The sequence below is a fragment of the Pogona vitticeps genome, chromosome 3, assembly GCF_051106095.1.
Source record: "Pogona vitticeps strain Pit_001003342236 chromosome 3, PviZW2.1, whole genome shotgun sequence".
Classification (NCBI taxonomy): domain Eukaryota; kingdom Metazoa; phylum Chordata; class Lepidosauria; order Squamata; family Agamidae; genus Pogona; species Pogona vitticeps.
Window position 1 is genome coordinate 167,308,408 of NC_135785.1, and position 16,775 is coordinate 167,325,182.

Consider the following 16,775-nt stretch of genomic DNA (forward strand, 5'->3'; position numbering starts at 1 on the left):
GCAACCTGTTATAAAAGCTTGTTTGTTACTCTAAGGATGAATATTGGGTGAAGGTAACGCAAACATCCAGAGAGAAACCAGAGAAGGTTAAGCCAAGCAAAGGGAGTTAAAGTTGTGCAAACCATGACTGAATGAAGGCTTGTGCTCTTTGAGCTTAGACTAGGATTACAGGTAGGGCACTGTTGAGAGTTGGGAGTGCAGGAGCAAGACAAACTTTGTCTGACATTTTAGATTTTAAGCACTACCTTGTGATACATAGGCATCATAGGCATCCTTCAGTCTCGAGAGACTATGGTAACGTGCTCTGTATGGAGGACTTGGAACAGCGTCTAGTGTTTTGACGCTGTACGCAAAGTTGGAATGTCCTGGGTAAAATAATATGGAGGATAGGCTGTTACCCAACCAGCAAATCCCCCCTCTCCACGTCAATGAAATAGTCCAATGGAAAGGCAAGAGCCAATACAACTGGTTTCAGCGATGTCGCAGGAATTGACAGAGTGACACAAACTGCTTCTGGGACTCTGGCTCCAGATTTTGCCTTGAGGTTAACTCCTGAAGCCTTTTCCATCAGTGGATATAGCCACAAGGCAGTGGAGGTTTGAAGTCAGAGTTTTCCTTCTCCTGGATGGGCTGCCTTCCAGGGCTGAACGAGTCCCACCTACCTGGCCTGTTCCCTCATGGCATGGATGACGATGGCGGTGCCTCAGTGGGGGTTTGAAATCAGAGTTTTCCTTCTCCTAGATGGGCTGCCTTCCAGGGCATGTTCAAGAGTACAGTACAGTATTAAGGATCCTCGCAGGTCCTTGTGATATCACATCCTGATTCCTTTGTGACCTTAATAAGACAACAAATCTGCATTCATAGTAGCATAAGAAACAAAAAGTTGTGACAGGAAAGACTGAGGAAAAATTGATTGACCATATTCACAGTGGGCTGCAATTCAGTAGGAAATCACAAGTAGAGTAGGCCCATTGAACTTACATAGGTATTGACTTACCAAATCCGTGCTGATACTACCCTAGTTGTGACATCTACTCGGTTTCAGCCGGTATTTTTTTGATGGCATGTTCAAGAATGGAAATTATGGGGAGATAGCTGCTTCCAAACTGAGGCTTCCAGGAAGACCTGTCCTTAAAGGATTTTATTATTAGCTTTCTCTTCTGAATAAAGCAGAACGGTGGTTTGCTTATTTGTCTTGCAAGATCTTTCAAATGCGAAGACAGAAACATGAAGTTTTGCACAGATGCTATAGATAGCTACTCAAGACCCTAACTCTTTAGTAGCTGTGCTGGCTGAAGGATTGTGGGTGTTGTCATCCAAAAAAAAGTCATCTGGCAGATTCTGGAGGTTGTATTACCAGATAATACATTATCTGTGAATCAAGCTTGTGGATAAATTTTGTTGCTTAGTTGTGGAACTGGCTGCCATTGCAAAATGATACAAAAATGAAAACCACCTCCCCCACACAACTTGCTACACAGAAAAAAAGATAGTTGCAATACAGAGTGGTCGGAAGGCCAGATGGGCGGGGTATAAATCAAATAAATAAAAAATAAATATAAAAAATATTATAGTTCCAGGAATCCCCAAACTAATTTTTTAAAGATCATAACTCCCAAAATATTGCAGCCAACAAACCGTGCAGTGAGATAACCTATCCAATTATTTAAGCTGGGACATCTGTAGGATCTGTACAAAAACTCCTGCTTCTATCCTCCCATTTCAAGGATCTTGAAAAACAACAATCCTCCTGTTTCTCTTAGTCAACTGGTAAGAGCTGGAAATACAATATCTTGCGTACTGATGCCCCACCTTAAATAACTGGGTAGCATATCTTTTGACCATCCATACTAACTCGGAAAATCTGGAAGCTGTAGGTATCTTATCAAAACAAACAGAGAAAGAAACACAAAAATTTTCCACAGAATCCCCAGAGCTGAATAACTGGGTTATCTTATCTCTCAAGGACTTGTAGTATAAAGTAAGCATACATGTAGTAGTTTAGAAAGTGGTAGCTTTCTATTTTGCACATTACTAAAAGGAAGCAAGACTGGAGCTTGACCACGGAGGTTCAGCTCAGCCATTATCCAGGTGAGTGGAATGCGGATGTGTCTGTGCATATGAACTGTGTACGTTGGTTCCCAGAGAGAAAAAGAGAAGAAGGATACATTCCTAGTAGAAAGGAAATGATTATTTTCTTTCATCTTTTGTATATATGCTTCGAACAGTGATTTTAAAAAAATGGTTAACAGATGTGTTTCTATCCAAACTTACCTCCAGTGAACTCAGGGTGCCATACAAGTCTCCCGCCCCCCCAATTTTATCCTTACAACAGCCCTGTGAGGGAGGTAAGGTCAGAGACTGTGACTGGTCCTCTATTAGAACTAGAGAATGTTTCCTTGTATTTTTCTAGTGTGCCAAATATGTAGTGGAATAATTATTTGAGGGATGGAGCAATATAAAAGTGGCAGTCACTTGGTGCCCTCCAAATAATAAATCACTCAATGAATTGTTTCTAAAAATATTGTTCCAGGTTTTGAGCCTACACCCTGTTACTGGTTTCCAGAGATGAGAGAAGTTATTTTTTTGCACTCCAGCTTCCAGAATGTCTCAGCCAATTTGGCCAGCATCTGTTCTGGTCTCTAAGCAGGATGAAATAACTTCTCTCTGCTGTTGCTAAAAATGCAACAGGAATGTTGAGTCCATGACTAACAATCATATATGCCATATATATCATATATGCCTTAGCTTTGAAAGCACTCAGCACTTACTTGAGATTTTTAGCCTCAGAAAATGTATTTACCTATCATTGTAAATTACAGTGTATGTTACAGTGTAAAATAGAAGTGGTAGATTGAAAAACTTCATTCAGTGTCTACCATAAATGGGAAGTGTATATGGATAATATATTATCTTGGCCATGCTGATTGGGGATTCTTGAGTTATAGTCCAAAAAAGTATTTCCAAGCTTCTGTTCACTGGAATGGGCATGGTGTATAGTTGTGGTCTGCAGTTGAATGCTTTCCAACATGTAACAATCTGGGTTCCACTTTGTTGAGCTGAATAGGGAACACAATAGAGTGAGGATCCTACTGCAGAACAGGCTGGCCAGTTGGCAACGCTCATCCTGTCTGCCAATCCTAGGTGTCAATGTTGTGCATCCATATGCCCTTTTGGGCTTCAAGAGGCCTAGGCGCATAGTCCTTGATACTTTTGCAGATTAGTCTCTATTGTGAGACTGGAAAGTTTCCCTGTTCAAGCACTGGTCCTTTGAAAATACATGTTTGAATCTGTACACTTGAAACTCTGCATCTTGTGCTGAACTGAACAGTGTTACAGTACATTGTGTTGCAACACCGGACAGATGTAGGTGGGAGATGACAGAGCAAATTAAAATACTTTCCCCTTCTTTTCTATCAGATGGCATTTTGTATGAGCTAATTGTTAAGGATTCAGCAAAAACTGGAGGGGGGAATGGTTTCAGTAGGAAGGCTCTTTCTAGATCTAGAAGGTGACCTCTCTCATTCTGAATGCTGTCTAGGAATGAATGTATTCCATGATGCCATCTGGTGGATTTATTCAAGAATAATAGCAAATGTCCTGTTCTTGTGTATAGATCTGGCTGGATAGTTCAGAGCAAGAGGTTGGAGTTTTAATTCCCCACTGTGCCTCCTACAAGTACAGCCAGCCTGTGTGGCCTTGGGCAAGCTGCACAGTCCCAGGGGGCTCCCAGAAGAAGGGAAGGGTGAACCACATCTGAGTGTTCTCTCTGTGGAAAATCCTGTTAAAGGATCATCAAAGAGAGTGTAATTTTTTAAAAATTTGGTTGGAAACCTTCCATTTTTTTATGTGTACCCACTCTTACTCTCCCTAAATGTATTCACATGTTTAAGGAAAACTGAATGCTATATCATTTCTGAATACTCCTCTGTAAAAACAGACTCTTCCTTTGATAAATGGAAAGGTAATAGGAAACTGAATTCAAATAATGTGCAATACCTCTCCTCAATTAAATTAGCAGGGCACTCTGGAGGAATAGGGTAGCTGTATCTGCTTTTTTCTGTGGTACTGCATGATACAAAATCATGGCTAATTATTTTTAATATCATTTCCATCCTGAGTGAGTTATTAATATGCTTGCTTGACTCATATAGTAATTTAAAGAAAATGAATTTAGAACCAATCATTCCTAATAGAAAAATAACATTTTTTCATTTTATGAGTTATATTTTATTTTGTCTTGTTTAAAGTTATACGGCCTGTTTGTCAATTTTGAATTTTAATGTATAAAAAGTATTTAAATGATATGTGATGATATTCCAAGCAAATGTCAGATTTGGATATTTTACTGTTTGTGGCATATGTTTATTTTAGAGACGTGTCTTGAACAGTGTGGAGTGCTGACAGTTCCCTTCCAAGTATGCCATAAATACTCCAGCCTAGGGAGAACTGTCTCCCTACAAAATAAAAATAGCCTTTAGTATGCTAGCAAGATTATTTCATTAGTGACAGACAGGTGATCAATAGCTGAAGGGCAAACTGGACCTTTCCCAAGCAATAAGCAGGTTTTCATGTGGTCTCTTCCTTATTATTGGATGACAGAGAGACTCACAGGGCACAAGGGTAATCAATTATACAATAGAAATGTAAAAACTAGTCAGAATGGAGTTTCATGGATTTCCCCATTCTAGTAAGAATGGAGCTTCATGGATGCACACTGGAATATGTTTTAAGCTCATTTTTAATTGATTGATTTGATCTGATGGGTTTGATCTATATCCTGCCTTCTCTCCCAAACTGAGACTCAGGGTGACTCACAACAAGACTGACTAAAAAGATTCAAAGAAATTATATCTCTTAAAACAAACAACTTGGTCAGTATCCTATTCAGCATTTATATGCACAAAAAGTTCCAGCTGAAGAGGTGTTGGTTTATACAGGGCTAAATTCAAGGTCTTTGTTCTAACCAATAAAGCCCTTAATGCCTTGGGCCCAAGCTATCTCAAAGATTGCATCTCCCATTATGAACCTGCTTGAGTATCAAAATCATCAGGAGAGGCCTTTCTCTCAGACCTGCCCCCTTCACGGATTGCTGCCTTGTGGTGGTGAAGGGGCTTGAGTAATTCAGAAATGTTATGGGCTATGCCATGCAGGGACACCCAAGATGAACAGGTTATAGTGGAGAGTTCCAACTAAACACGATCCACCGGGAGCAGGAACTGGCAAGCCACAACATTATCTTTGCCAAGAAATGCCATGGACAGAAACAAAAGGCTATAAGATATGATGCTGGAAGATGAATCCCTTGAGTCGGAAGGTGTCCAACATGCTACTGAGGAAGAGAGGAGGACAAGTACAAGTAGTTTCAGAGCTAATGAAGTGGTTGGGCCAAAGCCAAAAGGATGCTCAGCTGCAGACGTGCCTGGAAGTGAAAGGAAATCTGCTGCTGCAAAGAAAAATACTGCATAGGAACCTGGAATGTAAGATCTATGAAGCTTGGGAAGCTGGAGGTGGCCAAACAGGAGATGGGAAGAATAAACATTGACATCCTGGGCGTCAGTGAACTAAAATAGATGGGAATGGGCAAATTCAATTCAGATAATTACCATATCTACTACTGTGGGCAAGAATCCCGTAGGAGAAATGGAGTACCCTCATAGTCAACCAAAGAGTGGGAAAAGCTGTACTGGGATACAGTCTCAAAAATGATAGAATGATTTCAATATGAATCCAAGCCAGACCTTTCAACATCACAATAATGCAAGTTTATGCCCCAATCATCGATGCTGAAGAGGCTGAAATTGACCAATTCTATGAAGACTTACAACACCTTCTAGAAGTGACACCAAAGAAAGATGTTCTTCTCATTATAGGGGATTGGAATGCTAAAGTAGGGAGTCAAGAGATAAAAGAAACAACAGGTAGGTTTGGCCTTGGAGTTCAAAACGAAGCAGGGCAAAGGCTAATAGAGTTTTGTCAAGAGAACAAGCTGGTCATCACAAACACTCTTTTCCAACAACACAAGAGGTGACTCTACACATGGACATCACCAGATGGGCAATACCAAAATCAGATTGATTATATTCTCTACAGCCAAAGATGGAGAAGCTCTATACAGTCAGCAGAAACAAGACCTGGAGCTGATTGTGGCTCTAATCATCAGCTTCTTACAGCAAAATTCAAGCTTAAACTGAAGAAAGTAGGAAAAACCACTGGGCTAGTCAAGTATAATCTAAACCAAATCCCTTATGAATACACAGTGGAAGTGAAGAACAGATTTAAGGAACTAGATTTGGTGGACAGAGTGCCTGAAGAACTATGAATGGAGGCTCATAACATTGTACAGGAGGCAGCAACAAAAATCATCCCAAAGAAAAGGAAATGCAAGAAAGCAACTGGCTGCCCAACGAGGCCTTACAAATAGCAGAGAGGAGAAGGGGAACAAAATGCAAGGGAAATAGGGAAAGTTACAGAAAATGGAATGCAGACTTCCAAAAAATAGCAAGGAGAGACAGTGCAAAGATGAAGAGGAAATGAACAGTGCAAAGAAATAGAGGAAAATAATAGAAAGGGAAAACCAGAGATCTTTTTGGGAAAATTGGAGATATTAAAGGAACCTTTTGTGCAAAGATGGACATGATAAAGAACAAAAATGGGAGGGACCTAACAGAAGCAGACGACATCAAGAAGAGGTGGCAAGAATACACAGAGGAATTGTACCAGAAAGATCTGGATGTCCTGGACAACCCAGATAGTGTGGTTGCTGACCTTGAGCCAGACATCCTGGAGAGCAAAGTTAAGTGGGCCTTAGAAAGCATGGCTAACAACAAGGCCAGTGGAGGTGATGGCATTCCAGTGGAACTATTTAAAATCTTAAAAGATGATGCTGTTAAGGTGCTACACTCGATATGCCAGAGAGTTTGGAAAATTCGGCAGTGGCCGGAGGATTGGAAAAGATCACTCTACATCCCAATCCCAAAGAAGGGCAGTGCCAAAGAATGATCCAACTACCATACAATTGCACTCATTTCACATGCTAGCAAGGTTATGCTCAAAATCCTACAAGGTAGGCTTTAGCTGTATGTGGACCGATAATTCCCAGAAGTACAAGCTGGATTTCGAAGAGACAGAGGAACTAGAGACCAAATTGCTAACATTTGCTGGATTATGGAGAAAGCCAGAGAGCTCCAGAAAAACATCTGCTTCATTGACTACAGACCTTATCTATCTCCTGAGAAATCTATATGTGGGACAGGAAGCAACAGTTTGAACTGGAACAATTGATTGGTTCAAAATTGGGAAAGGAGTACCACAAGGCTTTATATTGTCTCCTTGCTTATTTATATGCAGAATACATATGCGAAAGGCTGAACTGGATGACTCTCAAACTGGAATTAACATTGCTGGAAGAAATATCAACAACCTCAGATATGTAGATGATACCACTTTGATGGCAGAAAGTGAGGAGGAATTAAAGGATCTCTCAATGAGGGTGGAAGAGGAGAGTGCAAAAAATGGTCTGAAGCTCAACATCCAAAAAACTAAAATCATGGCCACTGGTCCCATCACCTCCTGGGAAATAGAAGGGGAAGAGATGGAGGCAGTGAGAGATTTTACTTTCTTGGGCTCCATGATCACTGCAAATGGTGGCAGCAGCCGCAAAATTAAAAGGTGCCTGCTTCTTGGAAGGAAAGTGATGACAAACCTAGACAGCATCTTAAAAAGCAGAGATATCACCTTGCCAACAAAGGTCCGCATAGTCAAAGCTATAGTTTTTTCCAGTAGCGATGTAGGGAAGTGAGAGCTGGACCATAAAGAAGGCTGATCACCGAAGAATTGATGCTTTTGTATTGTGGTGCTGGAGGAGACTCTGAGAGTCCCCTGGACTGCAAGGAGAACAAACCTATCCATTTTGAAGGAAATCAACCCTGAGTGCTCATTGGAAGGACAGATCCTGAAGCTAAGGCTCCAATACTTTGGCCATCTCATGAGAAGAGAAGACTCCCAGAAAAAGACCTTTATGTTAGGATAGGACAGATCTGGATCACCAGATGTTTTTGGATTGTTGTATTTATTTGATGCCAAGTTGCTTCCAATTTATGACAACCCTATGAATTAATGCCATCCAAAAGATCTTGTCATTAACTCTCAGTAATTACAAACTAAAGGCCATAGCTTTCATTATCAATCAGTACTAATGGAAGCTATGCTTCCCCTCCCCCACTTTGCTCTCAAGAAAGTGCTTTCCCCCTCCACTTTCTTCACAAGAAAGTGCTTTAACCCTCCAGTTTCCTGGCAAGAAAGTGCTTTCCCCCTCCACTTTCCTCACAAGAAAGCACTTTCTTGTGAAGAAAGTGAAGGGGGAAAGCGCTTTCCTGGATGGGGAAAGCACTTTCCTCACAAGAAAGTGCTTTCTTGCGAGGAAAGTGGAGGAGGAGAGCAGGAATAGCTTTGATGAATCACTTTGATGATTCCTCCTTTCCCCTCCACTTACCTCACAAGAAAGTGCTTTCTCTCTCCACTTTCCTTGCAAGAAGGTGCTTTCCCCCTCCGGTTTCCTCACAAGAAAGTGCTTTCTCCCTCCACTTTCCTCACAAGAAAGCACTTTCTTGTGAAGAAAGTGGAGGAAAGCACTTTCTTGGAGGGAGAAAGCACTTTCCTTGCAAGAAAGTGCTTTGTTGCAAGGATAGTCAAGGAGAAAAGCAGAAATCATTTTGATGAATCACTTTGATGATTCCTCCTTTTCCCCTCCACTTTCTTCTGAAGAAAGTGGAGGGGAAAAGTACTTTCCTTGCGAGGAGAGTGCTTTCCCCCTTCAGTTTCCTCGCAAGAAAGTGCTTTCTTCCTCCACTTTCTTCGCAGAAAGTGGAGAGGGAAAGCACGGATCCAAGCGCTTTGATCCCTCCCCCTCCTTACGTCTGTGTATAAGACGACCCTACATTTTTAATTGAAAAATCTTAGAAAAAAGTATCTCTAAAGCATCCTTCTGGTACCACATTTCAAGCAAATCCATTTATTTTCCTGGGCCACCTTCCACTCTTGCTGCTGCCTATCAAAATTTTCTCTGCTTTCATTACCATTGGAATTAACAGTTCTCTTTGTTGATGTGACTGGTTATTCATGAAGACAGTGTGTATGTCTTTGTGTGCAACTACCCTCATAATCTAAAACCTCTTCTTGGATGCACAACTTAACATGGAGAATAGTCCCCCTGTTTTCATGTAGTCTCCTATTCCCTTGGCCTAGAAGTAGAGGGATATGAAAACACTAGCTCCCTGATAGAAGCAGGCATGGAAATAATGAATTTAGAATCATGTCCCTGCCCTGGCTCCATAGAAGGCCAAAAGAAAGAACAACGGATGCAGACGTAGGAGCCTGAAGGAGGGGAAGAACTAAAAAGGGAAGAAGGAGAAGCAGGGGGAAGTATCATGGAAACTAAGGAGGTAGGGGAAAGCCACCTTATGGAGAAAGGTGAGAGAAAGGATGAACTGGAAAAAGGAGAAAGATGGGAGGGAACAGAACAAGAGGCCCCTCCACTGGATTTAACTGAAACACCAGAGTGGGTCACTAAGGAAGACCCTTTAATGGGAGAATTAGTACAGTTACTAAACTCAACTGACTGTGAACTAGAACAGTGTACAGTGGTGCCCTGCTTAATGATTACCCCGCTCCACGGCAAATCCGCTTAACAATGAGGTTTTTGCGATCACAAAACTATGTTTAAATGGGGAAAACCCACTTAATGACGATTGGTTCCCTGCTTCGGGAACCGATTTTTCACTAAATGATGATCTAAAAACAGCTGATCGGCGGCTCTCAAAATGGCTGCCCGCTGGGCAAAATGGCTCCCCGCTGTGTTAAGGACGGATTCCTTGCTATACAGGCACCAGAAAATGGCCACCCTATGGAGGATCTTCGGTGGACAGTGAGGTACTTCGCCCATTGGAATGCATTCAGCGGTTTTCAATGCATTTCAATGGGATTTTTACTTTCGCTTGGCAACGATTTCATTCTACAGCAATTTTGCTGGAACGGATTATCATCATCAAGCGAGGCACCACTGTATTGAAACCAGATATATTATTAGGGGAAAATGCAAAAAAGACAATTCCTGTATAGAAAAGAAAAACCTAGATGGATGAGGGAAGAAACACTTAAAATTGTCAATAAGCAAAATTAAACAGTGACAGAAGTAGGATCACAGTCCTGAATGCAGCATTTCACCGATTGTCGTATAGAGACAAGGAGAACTATTATAACACCAATGCAAAGAAGTGGAAGAGAACAACAAAAGAGGAAAATCAAGATACCTCTTCCAGAAGATCCAAGAAATCAAAGGGAAATGTAAACCTAGATTAGGAATGCTGAAGGACCAACTAGGAAGCATACTATTTGACCAGGAAGAAATAAAAAGAAGGTGGGAACAGTTTACTGAAGGCATATACTGTACAGAAGAGATGAAAGGATAAGAGATCCCTTTGAAGAAGAATCCTGTGATAAAAAACCTACAGTTTAAGAAAGTGAAGTGAAAGCTGCTCTGTAAGCATTGGGAAGAAATAAATCACCAGGGGTAGATGGGATATTGGTAGGACTGTTTCAACCAAAGAGACTGACTCTGTCATAATCCTAAATAGAATATGCAAACAAAATGGAAAATAAAACAATAGCCCACCGATTGGAAATGTTCAATATACATTCCAATCCCCAAGAAAGAAAATGCAAAGGAGTGCAGTAACTACAGGACCATTGCTCTAATTTCTCATGCAAGCAAAATGATGTTCAGGGTGGTTAAACTCTTCAGGAGAGCTGGAGGTTGGGAGCTCAATTCCTCACTGTGCCTCCTTGAGGGGCTGGACTCAATGATCCATAGGGTCCCTTCCGTCTCCAAAGTTTTAATATCTAGGACCTTTCCTTCTCCCTTTCACATTTTATGTGGCGACTACACAGAGAATACATCTGCCTTCCTCTAGAGGGCAAACATAGTCTTCTTAAAACTGAAACTGTTTAAGTTGCATGCTTCTTTTATGCTTGATTTTTAAATTGGAAAGCAAATGCTGGTAGCTTTGTTTATTTTCAAGCTAGCATCATTGTGGAGTGACAAATGGTCATGCAGCATCACTTCAGTGGAGGCATCCAATTTGTCAATGATGTCTTGGCTCAGGACAGAGCGGCTGCTAGATGTGAGCTAAAAATGGACAAGAGTCAGTGGACATGCAACAGGCCAACAACGACTGTGGTTCAATCCTGTTCTTGAGCAGGCGTGGGGACATTTTCTTTCAGTTTGTTTTTGGCCAAAATGCATTAAATTTCTACCTCTCTGACCTGACATCAAACACTAGCACTACTTGCAGTTGGAAGTCTTGCACTTTTTATGAAATTGCAGTCCCATTTGTGCAGTGTCAATGTAATACATTTGAAAAACACTCATGAAAAAAAAGCATACCTTAGTGAAGTGCGCAAAAAGAGACTTTCAGACCAGGGGTGAGTGACCTGTCTTTTTTCTGTTGACCAATTACATTCCCTTGGAGGCAATCTGTTGGGTGCCATATGCCCATTGTGGATAAGGCCAATGCCGGGGCAAGACTAAGTTCTAGCTAAGCCTGCCCCTTTCTCTCTGTGACCCCTTCCTATATCCCCTTGCTCCTCTCTCAGAATTGATCAGGCTGCTGGAGAAGAAGCAGGGTGCCTTTTTAGCAGCCCCAACTGATAATTTGCAGAGAGCTTCTAGATTAGGTCACACAGAGACGACTCGTTCATCAAATCTAACCAGATTCCACACACACATCCCAGAGACTGGCACTACAGTTTTTCAGATTTGTACAGCAGACCCCTACACTTATGGTTTCTCTAGTGACAGTCATAAAGTGAGCTGATGTTAAGCCAAATCTTCCTTTCCCACTTCGGGCAAGGCTGAAATAAAGGTTTGACTCCTAGACAATTCTCAAACGTCAGTTTCACCCTCCTCTCTTCTCTTGGGGATGCTCTACCCACATTCTTGCTCTTTCTGTGTCCCTCTCTCTAGCACGCCACCTTCTGCTGTCTTGTTTGCTACTTTTGACACGCATCAACTGTCCTGTCCATTTCCCCATCTGTCCTAGACTATCTACCTTGCTCCTTCTCTTCCACTCCTTTACCTCCATCCTTCCTTTTCTCTCTCTCTTGCCAAGCTTCCTGATGTCAATGTGCCAATTGTAGAGGTTGTAAAATTGAATTTTGGATTCTGCATGGAGGGGGATGAATTTGGTAATGTTGGAGTGGTTGTAAAAGTGGGCAGTAGTGAAAAAAGCTATCATGAGTGAAGAGTCTATTGTATAAAGGCTCTTTCATGCCTTTTCCGTGGAGAGGATCACACCCAGCATTTATAGTCAGGCCATTGTGTGTAGTCTGCATTGCTCCACTAGGCGCCAATGGTGGCCACTGATGTAGTTAGTGCTGCATCATCCCATTTCCTTGACATTTCGGAGCCAAAACCTGAGATGGGGACACACCTCCAAAAAGTGGAGCAGGCATGGGTTGGAAGGAGGTAGAGTTTTATTCCAGGCTGCTGGGGCTTATGCAATGAGAAGCCTTAAGAGCTTCTTCTCTTGGCCTCTCAATAGCACTGAACTATGTACTGTACTAACTCTCAGCCAATGACTAAATTCAATTCTAAATTTGGTAACATGCCCGATTACACACCCAGTTGTGCAAATGAGATGCAGCCCAGCACCTTGTCAGTTAGACACAACGAGCTATGTAAACCTAATCCGAACACCTGTATGAGTCTGGCTAAAACATATCACTCAGCCAAATTAATTGGAATGGAAATTCCTTGGGGTTTATTGGCTTCCTGTACTAAAATCTGGCTGCACAGTGTTTCAGAGGTGGGGATGCGGGAGAATGCATCTTAAACTGCATTGTGGTTGGTGCTTAGGAACTGATAAGTGAAGTTTGTCCCTCATCCTGAATAAAAATATAGGGCTGGATCTACATTTGGGTGCTAGGATTGAACTTGAGGAAGCAAGAGCACCTGTCTCTTTCACCCTAGGCATGGGGAAAGTTGTGTAGCAGTGGCTGTGCTGGTTGGGGCATTCTGGAAGCTTTAGTGTGAAAAAATAACTTTGCCATCTCTGGTTCATCCCATAAGCACATCCTCCAGTCCCCTGACAATTCTGCACACATGGTTTGGATAATTTGGTGAGATACTCTGCAGGAGTGCACCCCATCTACTCATGGAGGGCAGTTTCTGGATCTAACCCATACCTTGTTATTTTTTCCAGTGTGTGTAATACTTCTTGCACCATGCAGTCCATTCTAACTTGTGTCCAAACTAGCAACTATGTGTGAAAAAGGGGGAAATATAGCAGAACATTCCAATTGGCTTTATAACTCTGAAACATGTCTTTTGAAATGAGGTTAGGTCTCCTGTCTTATTGCCTTTCTGTCAAGGTTTTTGTAATTCTGTTTCTTCTACTTCTTGCAGGAGCCTAGACCTTTATATAACAAAAGGTGCCAGTATTATTCAAGTGGAGTAGGATTCTTATATGATGCCTACCAGACAGAGGTAAGCAACTAAAATGTAGTTAATCTGTAGTTTTAAAAATTAACGGTTTCTTTACAATATGACTGGAGGTATAAATGTTTTCTAGTTACAGCACTCTGTTACTGAAGATTCGTTTTCCCCATTGAGCACCTACAAGCTGGTTATCGTATTTGCAGCAAGAATATTTGCTTTGGAATCAAAGCTATTCCCATTCTGTCCACTTTGCACAATGGCCCCTTGGAATTAGATGTAGGTATTTTTTTCAGATCATGTTTTTGTTGAGTGGCACATTGTCATCTGCATCCAGGTTAAGTTAATAAGATTATTTGGGGGCCCAAACTACAACTCTCTTATGTTATAAACTGACATAATCAAAGACTGTCTGCCATTTGCACTGCAATTTTTGTCACCATTCTGAATCCTGAATCCTAAAGCAGGAACAATCATATGCAGCTGGATTTCTGACTGAAACATTAACCTGAAGAAATATTTTTGTTCCCATTATTGCAGGACATTCATGCAGACTGTAATTCTCAGCAGAAGAGTTCTCTATGCAAATAAAACACAAAACAGAACAAAATGTCACTATGTAATCTTAAAATTCCAAGCATAATCTAATGTCCACATTAAGAAATATTTTTTTCACATCACCCACACTTATGCATATTAAGTATGCATGCTAGTGACAGCAAACAGCATAAAACCTGAGCAGGATGCTGAAACCATACTCTCTGACTTCTGAAGTTTTTCACTGTCAGGCTGTCTTTAGGCTCTTAAGATATGTGCAGGGCCAGTTTCCACTGCTTGCAATGGAGTGATCATGAATTCCCTGAGAACATACCTCAGACAATAGATTCAATTAATAATTTTTCTTGATAGGCTTGTTTATAGTACCCTGGCATAATATCTAAGTAGAAAATGGGTATATTGTACATCATGAGTAAATTATATATCTGTATATTTTTAGCTGCTTAAAATATTTAAAATATATAGGGGTAGGGCTCCAATCCTTTTTCAAATGATGCAACATTTAAAAATGTAAGTGGTTATTCTTTAAAGAATAAGTGGTTTTGTGTATATTTCAAACAGGACTTAATGGTTTGTGTGCTTAGTATTCCAGTGGGATAACTACATAGAAAATAATGTTATATGAAGCAGTTCTAAGGCAGTTTAAGGGTGCGTCTGTAGCTTAGTGATAAGAGTATATGCTCTGCATATGGAAAGATACTCAGTTCAGTGGCCATCGTTTTCAGATACATAGCAATGTAACAGTTCTTGTACTGAGTCAGATTTTCGGTCCATCAAGACCACTGTTGTCAACACTAAGTCGGCTTGATGAACTAATGTTCTGCTTTGGTGTAAGACAGGTTTCAAAGAATTACATACAAAATATGCTAAGGGGGAAACTACCTTGGATATAAAGTGGACTTTCAAAACACTTTATGATGCAACTAGGGGATCAAAACAAACAGATACACGTGATATTCAAAGAGAAATGAGCACACTTCTGTGCAGTTCTATATTCGCATTTTAAAATCTCACAGCTTTCATACTGCGAAAGTCAAATCAAACTGTGTGATTGGCAGTATGTTACATACATTTTAGTAAAAACAAAAGAAAAATTTGAAAAACAGACAAAAATGTTGTGGTGCCTTAAAGACTAACTGCTATATTTTAACACAGCTACCTTCTCTAAAAATACATTTTAATAAGAAAAGTATGTGAAAAAATGAACAACCCTGTTTTAGTAAATGATTTGCTTCCTACAGGAATGAGTATTTGTAAACTGCTTCACTTTCATAATTTCAGAGTGGTGTACAAGAACATAACGCATATCATGCACACACACACACACACACACACACCCCCCACATATACAGTACATACATGCAATATTTATGTGATCTGTAACAGAGAAGGTACATTGAGCTATGCATAGAAGACTGGCATGTATAGGTATGTTTTCAACATGTGCCTAAAATTAAAGTGTTTGGAGCAGAGGTGGTGGTGAAGGCTTCTGGGAGTTGTAGTCCAAGAACATCTGGAGGCCCAAGGTTGGGGACCACTGATCTAGTCCACCACTGCATCCAGGCCCTGGTCCAGAACTGTCCAGAAATGACAGAGAAACAGAGTTGGGTATCATCAGCAAATAGATTACAGTTTGCTCCAAATCTCCTTATAACTGGTTCCCAACAGCTTGATGCACGTATTAAACAATACTGGAAATAACATTGAACATGGAGGTACTGTATGCTATAATGCAGCTGCCATTGGGGTGAGAACCATTCTCTCAGTGCCACTTTCTGGAACCTTCCCTCTAAGCAGCAGCAAGTATAATGCCCCCTACCTCTCAACCCACTGAGCCAGTCCAAAAGGATACTATGGCCAATGGTATGAAAAGCAATGGAGAGATCAAGAACAACAGGTTTGCTCTCCCCCATTTTGATAAAGGGTAACCAAGGTCATTTGGTCGAGAATCCAGGCCTGAACTGACACTGAAATGGGTTTGGGCCAGTGATTCCCAACCTTGGGTCCCCAGATGTTCTTGGACTATAACTCCCAGAAATCCTGGCCAGCACAATGAGCGATGAAGATTTTGGGAGATTTTAGTCCAAGAACATCTGGGGACTCAAGGTTGGGAGTCACTGGTGTAAGTGCCTAGATTTGCACTGCCACACTCTCCCACAGTGGTTGTCAAGAACAGTGGAATTAATATCACAATCTCTTTAAGGGTAGCAGGCAACACTCTTCATGTAAAGAAGTACTGTCTGACCTAGACAAACCCCTTTGACCTTTACTATGTCACACACAATTTCCAGGAAGCTACAATACAAGTATTTGCCCATCTGGTAACTGAAAGTAGATTTAGGTTACAACTACACAGTCATATACTGTGGGATTTGCTCTGGTTATAAAATAGAAGAACTGGATTTTAAAAAAAAACTGATCACACAGTGCAAATGCCAGTTTGAATCAGTCCAGCCCTGAATTTTTCTCTGCCGTTGTTTCAGGCCAAAATAATTCAAACAGATTTCCCCCATGTAATCAGTTATTTCCTTCTGCAAAAAGATAGAGGGCATGTTTGTGGGTGATGATGTGGTTATGTAGGCAGTTGGGACATGATGTTTAGGGACTGTAGGAACACCTGCCCCTGTGACCTTTCCCCTGAGTGTCCCTGATTTATATATATATATATATGTATGTGTGTATACTGTATTTCATAGTATAGGTCTAGTGCTGAGTCATTGCGTTG

At 41.1% G+C, this 16,775-nt stretch overlaps 1 protein-coding gene across 1 annotated transcript in view; it reads left to right on the top strand.

Moving 5' to 3' along the window:
* Positions 1-16,775, top strand: part of TMEM255B (transmembrane protein 255B) — a 66,220-nt gene that overhangs the window by 40,407 nt on the left and 9,038 nt on the right. The window contains exon 5 of the mRNA XM_072994582.2: positions 13,463-13,543. Within this exon, the coding sequence (XP_072850683.1) occupies positions 13,463-13,543 (81 nt within the window). The remainder of the gene's footprint in view (positions 1-13,462; positions 13,544-16,775) is intronic.